This window comes from Hyperolius riggenbachi, chromosome 1, assembly GCF_040937935.1.
Source record: "Hyperolius riggenbachi isolate aHypRig1 chromosome 1, aHypRig1.pri, whole genome shotgun sequence".
NCBI classification, from domain to species: Eukaryota; Metazoa; Chordata; class Amphibia; order Anura; family Hyperoliidae; genus Hyperolius; species Hyperolius riggenbachi.
The window spans coordinates 274,221,182-274,237,178 of NC_090646.1; the positions used below are offsets into that span (position 1 = coordinate 274,221,182).

Below are 15,997 nucleotides of genomic sequence, written 5' to 3' on the forward strand. Positions count from 1 at the left end.
AAAGATATTCCCTAAAAAGGATTTAAACAATGATGCTTACCAGCCTCCCTGTTCCCTGCTACAGTTTTTTGGCAGTTGGACAGAGCAACTGCCATTCACTAAGTGCTTTTGAAAATAAATAAATCCCTGAGAATCCCCTATGAAGAGATGGACTAGTCCAAATCCTGTCGCTTCCGTCAGATTTCTACTACCTACTGTAAGTGACAGCAACATCGGAGAGAATATATGGCTCATTTTACTCTGGAAAAAATGTACTTCTTATTTGTATAGGTTTACACATTTTAAATTTTACAATTTTTCACCATAGTGCCCCTTTAAGGACTGAAACTTTAACGCTAAAAATAAAAATAAAAAAAATACATGAGTTTTACTTACCTGGGGCATCTACCAGCCCCCTGCAGCCATCCTCTGCCCTCGCAGTCACTCATGGCTCCTCTGGTCCCCCGTTGCCAGCTAGTTTTGCGGCCGCCATGCGTACATTTTTTACGCATTCCTGCTGGTGTAGGAAACTATTGCAGACATCAACAAGTACATTTTACGCGTTGCACCCGTAACGCGTAAAAATGTACTTGCTGATGTCTGCAATAGCTTTCTGCACCAGCAGGAATGCGTAAAAACGTACACATGGCGGCCGGCCGACTCCCAGTCGGCAAAAAACGAAACTAGCTGGCAGCGGGGGACCAGAGGAACCATGAGTGACTGCGAGGGCACAGGATGGCTGCAAGGGGCTGATAGATGCCCCAGGTAAGTAAAACTAACTTTAGAAATCACTATTTAACTTAATTGCTTAGTGAATACTCAATGCTTTTTCACCATGGTGATAACAATAAAAACAGCTTAGAACTGTTATTAAACACGAGCTAGCTTAGTGAATTGTTGCCAATAATCGTGAAGAACTGTAAAGTACATGTGTATGAATGCACTATAGTGAAATGCACTATAAAATTATATTTGGGCAGCTGTCACAGTAGTTAGTAAAACTGACTGTTTTGGACCAGTCCATTCTCAGAATTCCATAATTTTCAAGGACTTCCTAGATGGCAGTGGCACAGTTCAGCTGCCAAAACAGTGTGTAGTGAGGAGGAAGGCTTGTCAGTAGTATCTTTGTATTGGCCCTTTCCATGATGTGCGGTTGTAAAATATAAAATAAATCCAGTAAAACGTTGGATTGCAAAAAACTTGTTTTGCAAGCACTTTGCAAGACGAGCAAACCTTTTGAGGTAATTTTGTCTTAATAGGCGAACAAAGTCTTGATATACAGGTACAGTACATATAGATGCATCATGTCATTACAACTGCGCCAATGGTTCTTTGCTCTTTGAAGCGACAGGATTGTACTTAATCAGAGAGCAGTGACTGTTCAATGTCACATTTCTGTGAAATTCCCAAAAGGAGACAAACACAGCTGTCATTGGATTGGAAGTTCTTTGTTAAAGCCACACAAAAAGAAAAGGATTTGGGTGAGCCAACAGATAGCAATGATGTTGGTTTGTTATAGCGAAAGTCTTCCTACACAATAACCCTCATCTTGGTAGTTGAGACCTTCCATCGTCTCTGCGCCTGTTCTAGAACATCAATGCCAGACCTGTATTAAAAGGGCTTCACCTTGGTAAAGAAAGCAAAACATGCATTTAAAATCTCAGCTTTAGCTCGGTCCTCCACAATCGAGTTCCCTGCCCAATTTTGTAAAGTTCTATATCGTCTGCCTTCTTTCTTTTTGAATTTATGTATTTAAAAAACCACTTCGCGTCCCTGGTCATTTTCACAATTCAGCTCAGTTCTGATTACTTTGGCAATAACTTTATCAATAACTATCACCACTAAATGATCTATATATTGTTTTGTTCAGGACAAATTAGGCTTTTTGTGGCTGATAGTGGTTTTCAGTAGGTACCTTATTTTCTATGCATTTTAAAATGAAAATAGGGAAAAAGTGAAAAAAAAAATAGATAGTTTATTCACTTTCATACATTATAGCTTTAAAGAGACTCTGTAACATTCAAAAGATCCCCTGGGGGGTACTCACCTCGGGTGGGGGAAGCCTCCAGGTCCTAATGAGGCTTCCCACGCCGTCCTCTGTCCCACGGGGGTCTCGCCGCAGCCCTCCGAACAGCCGGCGACTGTGCCGACTGTCATTTCAATATTTACCTTTGCTGGCTCCAGCGGGGGCGCTGTGGCGGCTTTCCATTCCGAACTACACGGAAATACCCGATCTCATTCGGGTCCGCTCTACTGCGCAGGCGCAGGAAACTTGCGCCTGCGCAGTAGAGCGGACCCGACGGCGATCGGGTATTTCCGTATAGTTCGGAGCCGACAGCCGTCAGAGCGCCTGCGCAGGAGCCAGGAAGGTAAATATTGACGTCACCGCTGCCCGGACTCCACGGAGGGCTGCAGCGAGACCCCTGACGGATGGAGGACGGCGTGGGAAGCCTCATTAGGATCCGGAGGCTTCCCCCACCCGAGGTGAGTACCCCCCAGGGGATCTTTTCATGTTACAGTTCCTCTTTAATGTAAACAGTCCTATTGTACATTAAACACTCACATTTTATTTGTCTATATCTCCTGTTTATTAAAACAGTTCTTTTGTTTTGACAATGTATTAGTAACACATTGTATACACTACCTAAAGCAGCCCATACACTCAGCCGATTTTCTGGCCGACCGATCGATCGCGGTCGATCGATCGATCGATCGATCGCAAATCGGTTGGCCAATCGACCGATCGACGGCCGATTTCGATCGATTTCGATGGATTTCCATCGAACTTGCAGGGTGGAAAATTTAGGTCGATCTGATGAGATTGCTTATCAGTTTGCATTGGCCTTAATGGAAATCTGATGGCAAAAAAATGCCATCAGATCGAATTTCAACAGATTTCAAACTGAAATCTATTGGAATTCTATACTGGTAAAAAATGTTCTAAAAACGCATCAGATAGATCATCAGATGCATTTCTTATCTGTCTGCTGCCAATCTGACGAGTGTATGGGCACCTTAATAGTTACATTTGTCTGCTCCTAAATGTTTATTTTTCCACTTGTTAATTCATTAGGCTTGCCATTGAATTCCCTAGGGGAAGGAGAGTGCTTTTCTTTCATTCTGTTACAGCTGTATAGCATTTTTATCAGTTCAGAGATAACAAAACAGTGTTATCTAGGATTTTGTAGGGAAGAGAGTGCAGAGACTTAAGGGGCCCATACACTCAGCCGATTTTCTGGCCGACCGATCGATCCATCGATTGCAAATCGGTTGGCCAATCGACCGATCGATGGCCGATTTCGATGGATTTCCATCGAACTAGCAGGGTGGAAAATTTAGGTCGATCTGATGAGATTGCTTATCAGTTTGCATTGGCCTTAATGGAAATCTGATGGCAAAAAAATGCCATCAGATCGAATTTCAACAGATTTCAAACTGAAATCTATTGGAATTCTATCCTGGTAAAAAATGTTCTAAAAACGCATCAGATAGATCATCAGATGCATTTCTTATCTATCTGCTGCCAATCTGACGAGTGTATGGGCACCTTTATTTTAACGTCCTGGAGCTTCAATGGGTTAAGAAAACTTTTGGATTTGACTTTATAAATACAATTTATAATAATAATAATAATAATAATAATAATAATAATAATAAAGCACCGACATATTATGCAGCGCTGGACAATTAATACATACAATGATACAAAGGATGACAGACGTAACAAGGTTATGTTAGGTCATGTTGATAGGACAAAAGTTATACAAGGCAAACCGTACAAAATACAGGATCATGTTATTTTGGGCTGGTTAGGTAGGCCCAGTTATATCACTAGCCACTTGTTTTACTGCTTTCGCAAGTCTGAAGACCTTTTTGCAGTTTTTGTTCCTTCTGATTCTCTATTGCAGATACAGTCTCCCCATGCGTTAGGGTGCTAAAAGGCATTCCTTTTACACTTAATCATGTCCAAATGGTATTATTTATCCCTTCTGGCCTTTTTTTTAGATCTAGAATTTGAATCCCATAAAGGGCAACTGTAGTGAGAGGACTATGGAGGCTGCCATATTTATTTCCTTTTAAGCAATACCAATTGCCTGGCTATCCTCTAATACTTTTATCCATAGACCCTGAACAGGCATGCAGCAGATCAGGTGTTTCCGACGTTGTCAGATCTGACAAGATCAGCTGCATGCTTGTTTCTGGTGTGACTCAGACACTACTGCAGCCAAATAGATCAGCAGGGCTGCCGGGCAACTGGTATTGTCTAACAGGAAATAAATATGGCAGCTTCCATATTCTTTTCACTTCAGTTGTTCTTTAAGGTATGTTCTTTTGCAGTCCTGCTGATTACACTTAATGAGTGACAACCAGGAAAGAAACAATTTAGTTTTTAAACACAAAAGGTCATGGTCACAGCCATACCATTGCCTCAGTAGTGGGAAGGCCTCTGGATGGTCCAGTGGCTTCCTTCACCGTCCTGCAGCCCACCGTTCCAGCGCAGTGCCCTTGTGTACCTATTTGACTCATGACAGTCAAATAGTAATTTTCAACTGGGCATACACAAGTAAGGTCCACACATGCTCAGTGGAATGAAGCACTTAACGGTGGAGATAAATATATATATATATATATATATATATATATATATATATATATATATATATATATATATATATATATATATATATATATATATATATATATATATATATACTTCCATTCTACTGGGCATGCGCAGACCTTTCTTGTTCATTCCTAGTTGGGATGCGCTGGCCTAGGGAGATTAAAGAAGCCCATATGACTCGCGTAAGTCAAGTATAGAGGGACCCTGTGCTGGAATGGTGGGCAGAAGGGGGATCTGGGAAGCCACTGGATCATTCAGAGGCTTTCCACTGCTGAAGTAATTATGGAACTTGCTTTAATCATACATGTACATTTGCACTTAGAAACTTTTTTTTTAGGTTTTATGAATACTATATATGTATCCTCTCAAGGAAATTATCGATAAGTACAGTTTTCATGGCTTTCACTATTGTCTGCTTTTAACAGGCCAACTAGTCCTTTCCTATTTCCAGTAATAATTGCAATCTCATCACAGGAGTATGACAGGCACTCCTTCAGACAGGTCCCAGGGCTGTGAACTATTTTGTGCACACAGTGTTCCAAGCTGTGATTCATACTGGAATTTGTGTAGGAGGATTTAGGGAAAGGAAGACACTAGGTCAAACCTTGTGCTACGTGTTCCATGGAGCCCTATAGGTGATAACTTGGAGAGGAAACAGTGTTTGCAGAGAATGTCACAGAATGTCTGACTCATCTTTCTGCACTTTCAATGAATTTGCACATGTACAATGAAGTGGAAGGAAATGTATTCAGCTGTAACTAGAATGCCATTACACTCACAGGAACCCCCTTTCCAGAACTTTCTATCTCAGTATCCTGCCGTGTTATTCAAAGGCTGTAATTCCCACAGGATGAGGACAAACCATTTGTCACAAGCCAGATTTTTTTCCACAATCACTGATTAGCAGTGACAAGAAGAAACCTCTGGAAGAGTTTGACATTCAATAAAGACGCGAGTTTCCTGCAAAAACTGCTTCAGTCCAGTTTCGGGATTGCGTTTCACACAATATACTATTATTTAGTATGTTAATAGAGCTGACACCTTCTGCAGCATTTTACAGCGTATACAAGTCACCATTGTGTCACAAAACGCAATTTTCATTGAGAGGCATTTAAAACACCCCCCAAAAAGTTTTCCTGAGGCAATTTTTAAAATAAAGCCTGAATTAAGAAAAACTATGCAAGTTGCCAATTATTTTCTATTAAGCATACTTGTTGCCTAACGGTTTTGTTCTTCTGACTCATATACTCCTTTAGTCTCCTAGGAGGTGCTTCTGTTTGGGTCAGAGTGCCTGAACTAGTCAAACTCAATCCACTATAGTAAGCTTTGAAATAATATAAAATACTAGACTGTTACAAAAGCATTTTGACACAATTATGGAGTATTCCTTAGAAGTATATGTTATACACAACAGGGGGCACTTGGCAATCTTATAGAATAATGTTGATAAACACCAAACCCCACTGGCTGCAATTAAAGCAGATAGAAGCTTGAATAGCTGTTTCTGCCAACACTAACTATCCAAAATAGTGAACAGTCTTATAATCATACTTGCATGGACAATAGGGACATGTAAACATTTGATCTCAGAATAATTAAATTGATTTAAGAACAAATAGTAGCTATGGTAATGAGATGCTAATAATTCCAAGTTGATGTAGGATTGTTAATTTTGTATGCAAATTTATGAAGTTTAAAAATTGACCAATAGAATTCCACCGTGGCAGGATTTTGTTGGACTGTTTTGAAGCTATTTGTATCTTATTGACCATACCTAACAAAGAGACCAAATTTACAACATACCGGCTGAATAGTGTACTAGTTAGGGGCTCTGCCTCTGACATGGGAGACCAGGGTTCAAATCCTGTCTATGGTCAGTATCTATTCAGTAAGAATTCCTTGGGCAAGACTTCCTAACACTGCAGGGTGGCCTCTTGAGCGCATCCCAGTGGCTGCAGCTCTTGAGCGCTTTGAGTCCAACAGGAGAAAAGCACTATACAAATGTTAGGATTATTATCATAAACATCCTCAAGATTTATGGGGTGCCTAAAAGGTGGCCAGACATGATTAAATTTTTTAGGTCTTTTTCAACCAGAGAAATCCAATCAATTTTATCAAATGATCGAATAATCTGAAAACTCAAACCAACATACCATAAACTTATAATCCATTTTTCCAAAAATACCAAACCATCGAATACAAAATGTTAGTTGTTATATTTTATCTGATTTTTCCAAGACATGGGATTCAATTTTTATCGAAAAAAAAAAAAAGAATGTTTATTAACGTAGAAATGTGTACGTTGTTCATCATCTGAGTTAGGGTATATAATGGCCATCTGCTTGACTGAAAAAAATCTGCAGAAACCTCGAGTGGTTCCACCTGACAGCAGAAGCTCAGTGAGCTTGCACTGTCATTACCACCAGCACATTTGGGAGGTTGCCACAAAGCAGTTCAGCTGTTAGGTGGCTCTCCTATCCCACACGACTAATGTAGTTTACTATAAATCCTGATATCAAACTCAGTAACAGGAATCTAGCAACCAGAGGGAGCTTTGTTCATATTTGCGCTGTCCGATTCTCTGGCATCAACTTTGTAAATGGACACTGTACAACTTTTTTGTTAGGCTGAATAAGAAACCTACTAACCGTCTACAAAGTTATAAAATCTAGCAGCCAGTTTGTAAATCAACACAGCTTCCATTAGCTACAAACACACACTGGGGAAATAACATGAAGGAAACCATATCGGAGAGGCACTCAAGTCTAAAGGTGCCCATACATCAGAAGATGTATGGTCATAGCAACCAAGAGACAGATCTGTTTTCGATTGAAGAGAGATCTGTTGCCTGCCCATACACCAGCAGACCAATTCCCAAGAGATTTCAGCATGAAATCTCTTTGGAATCTCCCTTGTGATGTTGCAACTTCCACCTCCATCACTGCCCCCCCCCCCCCAATGTGAATGTTCAGCTACCCATGCATTTCATTCTTTACCTGTCCGCTGTCTCCATATGTGGTCCCCATTCATCGTCCGCATTTTAAGCGGGCTTCCGACAAAATGAACCTTAAATTAAGAAAAAAAAAAAAAAAGTTTCACTTATCTGTGGCTTCCACCAGCCCCCTGCAGATGTACTGTGCCCACACCAGGACAAACTGATCCTTCACTCACCCACAGACAGCTAGTTTCTCACTGGGCCAGTGTGCCTGCGCAGCCCTGGCAATGCACGTCCCTAGATCGTGCCCCCGTCAATCGAGGGACGTGCCTGGCTATGGCTGTGCAGGCACACTGGCCCAGCTGAAGATGCAACTAGCTGGCTGGGGGGAACCGGCACAAGACGTCTGCAGGGGAATGGTGGAAGCTCCAGGTAAGTGAAACTTTTTTCTTACTCAGTTAAGGTTTACTTTAAGCACGTATGTGACATCACACGGGTGCTTTACAGAAGCCCAGCTTTCGGGGCGAAATTGGTCAAATTCATCAATTGGGCATGTTTGAGGCGGCATTAATTTGCATCCTATTCGATAATTATCGAATCGGATACTCGATCAGCCACCAAGTCGACTGATGTATGAGCACCTTTACAAATCCCAGCCATCCTGCACTCTATCTTTATCAACCCGAAGCAGCGAGATAAACACACAAAACATGCTGTGCAATAAAACTGCACATTTCCACTATGAACGTCTGGTGTCCATCTTCAAGAGATGTAGGCCAACTATACCTATTCTTTTAAACTGTTCCTCCAACCAATAGTTATTTAGTATCTGAGGAATAGGTTTCTGTTTCTAAAACATAGGTAACACTTATACACAAGAGATTTACATGTTCTACTTTACAGGTGAATAATGTACCGAAATAGAGTGGGGGGGGGGGGGGGGGGGGGAAGAGACATACATTAGTTACTGAATAAAGACGACCAAAATATCTAGGTTTTAAAGTCAGTTTATTTTCAATTTTACTTTAAAAAGAAAATTGGCATATGAAAGTAGAAAACACAACCAGGACCGCAACAGGTCAATATCCGCATCCTTCGTGAAAAGACTTGCAAGTATAAGTAATTTGTAAACATTGATAATTGCCTTTGAAGCTACCAACCCATTGCACTGCAACTTGATTAGGCTCCCGTGACAGAACAACTTAGGATAATTTTATTTATATACAGGTGTACAAATATAATACAAAATGCAGCACAACTAGAAAGTGAGTTGTATCATTATTTGCCTACAAAAATATTAACTGAGCAATGCTAAGCAGCTATCCTGGCTACTTCTAGTTTAGATTTCACACACAATTACTAAGTCAGCTGTAGAACCACCCAATACAGCAGATAAGTCTACTTTTACAGTCCTTTGTAAAGCTGGTATCAAATTTATCACATCAAACTAGAGGTCAGAAATATGGCTGTTAAAGGGATAGCAATATCTACTGAAATAAGTCAGAAAATAAGTGACTGGAGATCCACAGGACTAGAATATTTCCACAAATGTATCTTCTAAATGTATAAAAGTGAAAAAAACAGAAGCACACTTGGCTTTCACACAACTATTCACATTTGTGGGCAGCAACTGTGTTTGTTTAAATGTAATCAAATGTAAATAAACAATTTTGACAACCAAGTAAAACCAATCTGTGAGTGCTACTGCGATCCAAGAACAGCAGCCCTTGTTAATTCAATTGTTCTACTCTCGGATGTGACAAGTACTTCTAGCAGAGGTTGGGATGCTTGCCACATGCTTTTCTGCCCCTCTCCCTCTGTTTAGATGGAGCAGGAAGTTCAAAGCAGAATTCCAGGTGCAGGTGTTAAAACTAAAGCCATTATACTTACACCTGGCCCCCCAGTCCTCCTCTGAACCCCTCTTCTCCCATTATAACACTGGTAAGGCAGGGAAATTTCAACCTGTGACCTTCAATATGGGCACTGCAACACATCCCTTCTGGTAATTTGCACTATGAGACTGTCAAAATAGCTCTCCAATTACTAGCAAGATGTTTGGAAACTACAGGGCAAAGATCCTAGATGACACTTCACTAAATCCCCAAAGGAAAAGGGGGTCCCAAACAAAGAAAGAGGGTACCAAGAGGCCAGAAGAGACTAGTAAGAGGGGCAAGTATGTTTCCTCTTATCAGTTTTTTTTTTTTTTAGGGGCAAAGAAAAAAAAAGCAGGAGGATAAAATTAAAAACTTTCGGTCAAATACCTTGTACAATATATTAAAATTCTTAAAACAGTCAGGGGTGTTGGTGACAATTTTTTTTAGATCTCTGCAGGGTTGGAAGTCCTAGACCTCTGCAGCACAGCTCTCATAAGTGTATCTTCAGGACTAGGCCAAAACCGTGTGGGGTGGTCCCATGACTAAAAAAAGGAGTTATCTGCCAACAGTACATTTTAGTAGGATATAGTGAAAGGCAATGATAGGCAGTGCCCTTAAAGGAAACCTGTGCGGAGAGGAATGCATATCTGAATTGTCTTTTTAAAAAATGCCATTTACCTGTCATGCTAATCTCGTGCACAACAATGTCAAGTAAGTAATTGAAGGAATTATTAAATTAGCTTTGATACAGAAGAATCTCTGATATAGTAAACTCTGATATAGTTAAATTCTGGCTATAGTGAACTCTTTCCCCAGGTCCCAGCAAATGCACCTGTATTAATATACAATGTGGCAAATTCTGATATAGTAAACCTCTGGTATGGTAAACTACTTAGCCAGGTCCCTTGAAGTTTACTATTAAGGGACTCTACTGTAGCTGGATATGTAGTATTTTCAGTAGGGACACAACAATACTATTTTCCATATTTCTTTCGATTCAGGTGTGGTATATTTCTGCTCTCAAATGAGCAGTATCATTAATACAAATCAAATCTAAAAACATTTTTGCTGGACACCAGATATAAACCTACTAGATACAACCAGGAAAGCAACATTTTCAAAGGTAGTCAGCATATGCCCCCTTCTCAGTTCAAGTTTCCTTTCAAGTGCGGTGGTCTGGGGAACTGCAGCTGTGCTTGGGTGATATAGCAAGCCTTGGGCAGGCAGCCAGTGATCCTTATATGCATTTCAAAGCCTTGCTTTCAATCCTGAATAAAGTCTACCTCTAAAGAGAGTTCTCCATCAAAATGGCAATTCTTAACATCCGTTCTAAGATTTCAGGCAAGAAGCAGAAAAAAATGGCATATGAACAATTAACAAGAATTTTTTGTTGAAAACACAATATAGCCCATTTAAGGAAGAATCCAACAAATGCATTAAATGATCTCACAAATTATGTGGTTCATTTGTCAACTGCTTTTTCTGCTCCCTTAAAGGAGCACTATCGTGAAAATCGTAAAATTTAAAATACATGTAAACACATACAAATAAGAAGTACATTCCTTCCAGAGTAAAATGTAAATTACTTTTCTCCTATGTTTCTTTTACTTACAGTAGGTAGTAGAAATCTGACTGAACCAACAGGTTTTGAACTAGCCCATCTTCTCATGGGGGATTCTCATTAAGTTGTTTAGTTTCAAAAGCACTTAGTGAATGCCAGTTGCTCTATCCAATCGACAAAAACAAGTCTGCAGCGAGCACAGAGGCTGGTCAGCATTATTGCATAAATCCTTTTCAAGGTGTTTCTTTATAAAGAATAAAAGCCTTGCTGAGAGTCCCCCATGAAGAGATGGACTAGTTCAAAACCTGTTGGTTCTGTCAGATTTCTACTACCTACTGTAAGTGACAGCAACATAGGAGTACCTATTACGCATGCTGAACAACTACTCCAATGAAGTATCACAGATCATGCCAATAACAATCTGAAATGCCATGGTGTATACGGATTATACATTTTTTTTTTGCCCAAAAATGGTGCTTACTTCAGGTGACAGTTTTCCGACAATGTGTGTAGAAATGAGTTTTCTGGCCACTCCAGGTGGTCAGGAGAGGACAACAAGGAAGGCCAAAGTTACTGCCATGAACCTCAAGAGCTGCAGCTGAACAAGACCAAACTCAGTGAAACTACACTCTCACCTTAAACATTCACAACATTGTTTTGGGAGGTAAAAGTCACAGTCTGTACATGACCGTAGTCCAGATAAGGTGAGAAATTAGCCCTCAAATGGATCGTTGCGATACTATCTCCTAAGCAGAATGGCAGATGTGTAGTAGATATACATTTTCAGGGAGAACACTAATGTAAGCCAAGCCAATACATTTGTTTATCCAATATTCTTTTAACTTTAGGGGCCACAGAAGTGTTATTTTAGTGCTCATTGTGGTAGTGACAGCCCTCCTAATACAAAAAGAAAAAAAAATGGTGGGAATAAAAAAAAATGTGAGAGGAAATCTATGTTCAGACAGTGCTCCCCAAACCTGGCCTCAAGTCTCACCAACAGTGCTTATTTTTTAAATAAACTTGTATGCACAAATGGGGTTATGGATAGGTAATCAGTGTCATATAAAGCACAGTTAAAATCATTTAGCTTACTGCAGGATCACTATACTTTAAGCAAATCTGAAGTGTGAATATCACTTCAATTGACATATCCAAGTAGAAGAAAAGCTCTGGATACCATAGAGCCTTCCTGATCCTGGGTTTGTTGCATGGTTTCTGTGCCTTCCCTGTCCACAGTATGGATGCGCTTGTTTTTCTGAACTAAATCAGGAGCACAAACAGTTCGGAAGGCTGCCTGAGGAGTGACGAAGCCCTAGAAGATTCAATACCTACAACTGGGGACAGCACAGGCACAATGGAGGAGACTGGGGATCAGGAAGGCTCTAAAGCTAAGTACTCACGGGGGGACAATTGTAGCTGTCGCTGCACACGGGAGCGTGTGCGCGACAGTTCGGAGACAGTTCGGCGACAGCTTGTCGCCAAGTCCCTCTGCATACACACGGCAGCAGAGGGATTAGCGATGCGGCGGAAGCTGTCGCCGAGGTTCCTCCCCCCCGCCGGATGCTCCGTGTAATGTGTGTGGGTAGCTGTCGCTAGCCCGCATACACATGCGGGGCTAGCGACAGTTCCGGCGAGGTTGCGGCGACGGCTGTAGCCGGCGATTGAACATGTCAATCGCCTGGCGACAGCTCCGACGGGCGACGGTTCGGGGCGCGCGCGTCATACACACGGGCGAACCGTCGCCGCAACACGCGCGTGCCACGTGGTTGCGGCGACGCCCGTACCCCGTGTGTATGAGGCTTAAGGCAGAGATGTCAAACTGGTCCTTTCAGGGCCGAGGTCCTCACACATTTTTGAAACGGCTCAAATTAATTGATGGGTCTGAATCAGGAAAGGTGTGGTCCATCCGGTAGAATGCATTCCTCTCTTTCTCAGTCCATCCTATACACTGGCATGGATCTGGTCCTCCAGGCCTGGAGTTTGACACCTGTGCACCAAGGTATCAAGAGCCTTCCTTTTATAAAATATGTATAAACCTGAAGTGAATTTCCTCACTTCAGATTAAAATGCGTACACAGACAGCAATAATACATTTCAATGAAAAATCATGCAGCATGTGGGGGGAAAAAAAAAACAACAACCTGGAACACTGCAGAAAAATGTGAACTGGGAATGGATCCTGAAATATTTTGTCTATAGAAATGATCCTCCATTCAGTCATTTCATAAAGTATGGGAAGATACTAGAGTAAGCACAGCTACTACAAAAAAAAATAAATGTCCAAAATCATAAACCTTTCGCCCCTAATCAATAAAATAGCTTAGCAGTCCCCATCAAGCAAAAACACCCACAAATTCCAAATTCAGTACAATATCACCATTGCTACCCACTTCCTCACTTGCCAAGTGCTGAAAGGATATTTTGTGGTAAGATCAGAAAACTTTACTGAAACAGGTCAGTGGTTATCTGATCATCAGCAAACCCCAATATATTAGGAATCCAGAGCCATTCAGTGCTGGGGTTTCATAGCAATAAACCAACTTGAGACAACTTCTAAAAACTGTGGGGTTCAGTTACGAAAGCTGGAGAACAGTGAAAAACATTGGGGAACAGGAGTGATCCAGGAAACCTGAGTCATATCAGACCACAGTAAGGATTTCTGGGATTCATGAATTAGTAGTTTTGCCAGCTGTATGCAAGCGTCCACAGAAAGAAACAGATTTTAAGAGATACAGAAAAAAAATAAAATCACTGCAGGTATAGGCATGCGACTGCAACCACAACCTTTAATTCACCAAAAAGCTAGTAACGTTCACTATGATCTGATAGGACTCAGGGGTAGGGCTGACAATTTGAAGACTTTTAACCAAATTTGAATTTCTTTTTTTGGAAACAAATCCAGTTTGTTCTGGATTGATTTAAAATACATTTGTGCTGTGAGTATTACACAAGACTGCAGCATTTTATAATATAAAAACTCACTATGATCTGAAATATCTGAAACCAAACAGAATAAATTGTAAAAAAAAAACCTTCCTGGGGTTGTTGGATGACTTGTCTGTCCCAATTCATTCTAGAAAGATAAGGTTCTATACATTTGCTTTCTGTCAAACTGCTTTGTTGATGTGACCAAAGCTCTGCTGGAACAGTCTATCACAAAACAAGAGCTGTTGATGGAAGTTGAAGGCAGGTCAGGGAAACAATGGTCTACACATTATCTGATCAGTGTTCAGAAACAGAATCAATCAACATCCAAAACAAAATAAAATAGTTGTTAAACAAGTTTGAGTTTCTAGTAGTGCTGAAAACTATAAGCTGTGTAAACATCACCAAGGGGATATTTTTGATGAATAAAACTGAAATGATGTGAAGACCATAAAGTTTTAACTAAAATACAGGCCTACTGTAGATCTAAAAAAAAATATGTATAAACATCTGTAAACTGATGAGTGTTGTCTATGAATGGTGCATTTATCTAAAAATCTGCAGCACATTTCCGACCGGTTCCTTTTATAGTGAAGCAGATAAACATCTTTTTTGACATTCATCACCAACAGAATACTGCATGGAACATTCCCAGCATGTTTCTCATCGTTAACTGTCAAAGGACCTCAGGTGAAAAAGGGATGATCTATGATCTACTATCTACAATGTCAAGCCAGCATAACACTAACACTTCTGTTGTTTTAAGGCATAGGAATTGCTCAACAACTCACTGTAGCCTTGATGCAACTAAATTGCTATTTCAGTCTCATAGTGTGGCTTCCATCATGTAATAAGCTTAATAAGTTTCAGTGTTTTATACAAATAGCATGGATCGGCAGATGCCAAGTACTGGCAGCAGAGCCAGTCCTCCAGTGAAACGCTATGCTCTGGTTCCAGTGCCCTCTCTGCAAATTTCATCATCAAGAGAGCCCGCTTCATATCAATCCAGTTTTGTAGGGCACAGTGCAAAGCTTCCTCGTGGCTAAATGGTTGGTCAGTTAAGTCTTTCCTTGGACCCCACAGCAGACATTGAAGAATACGCTTGGCTTCGGAAATGCGGATGCGTTTGATTGGATCAGCCTCTAACAACAAGTGGGCAAGATGCTGTAGACCACGAGAGTAAACTGATAAGTTTGGAAGAGGTGGCAAGTCCTTTTGACTGTACTCGTGCTCATGAAGACTTGTTCGAACCTCAAACGGGTTGGGCTGGTGGAGGAGTTCATAAATAAGGATCCCTGTCTGGAACTCATCAAACTTTTTGTACTGGGAAGCTGCCATGATCTCAGGTGCCAGTCTGGTCTTGTCTTTCTTGAGTTTGGAGTCTTCAGACCCGGGCCTCAGCTTTGCTTTGGAAAAGTTGCTAACGATAAGTCTTGGAACATATTTGCCATCTTTAATCTTGTCAGGAGTGGTTTGGCAGTGGACTAGCAGAAGGTTATCTAAGCAAAGGTCTCTGTGAATAATAGCATGTTCCTTTAAGTGCTCCAACCCATTACAAAGCTGTAGTAACATAAGGCAAACCTGACGTTCATAAATCTCTGGCTGGCCTTTATGGGTGGATGCAGATTCTCTGACAAAGTCTGCTGCTGTGCGGTAAGGCACTTCCCGAGTGATGACTACCACACAGTCTTCTTCGGATGAGGCGTTTGTAGCATGAGGTGTGTCAGCAGTCGAAGAGACATTGGTCGTGTCTGGTGGCCGCAATAGACTTGAAGGGACACTGGCAAGAAAATGTCCGCAGTCTTGCTGTATATTGAAGTGCACAGGCAGTGACAGGTTGCTATTAAAAGGGGCATTTGTGTCTTCTGTCCTGCACATCTGAAAATTATAAGAAAATAGAAATGTAATAAAAAAAACAGTATTTACAATGTTACAGTTACAATGGTTTAAAGCAAGGATGGAGGCAGTCAAACAAACCGAATGATCTGTATTATTCAATAGATAAATGCACAGGCCATCAATATTGTGTGACATGCAGCAGCTAAGAGCAGCAAATTAGAAGTGATCTCTCAACTGCTCATGCTGTAGTAAAGAGAACT

The 15,997-nt window shown here is 40.9% G+C and overlaps 1 protein-coding gene across 1 annotated transcript in view; it reads right to left on the bottom strand.

Annotated features, from left to right (window-relative positions):
* Positions 1-8,529: 8,529 nt before the first annotated feature.
* The window catches only part of PRAG1 (PEAK1 related, kinase-activating pseudokinase 1), a 61,005-nt gene continuing 53,537 nt past the window's right edge, over positions 8,530-15,997 (bottom strand). The window contains exon 6 of the mRNA XM_068233604.1: positions 8,530-15,776. Within this exon, the coding sequence (XP_068089705.1) occupies positions 14,742-15,776 (1,035 nt within the window). The 3' untranslated portion in view covers positions 8,530-14,741. The remainder of the gene's footprint in view (positions 15,777-15,997) is intronic.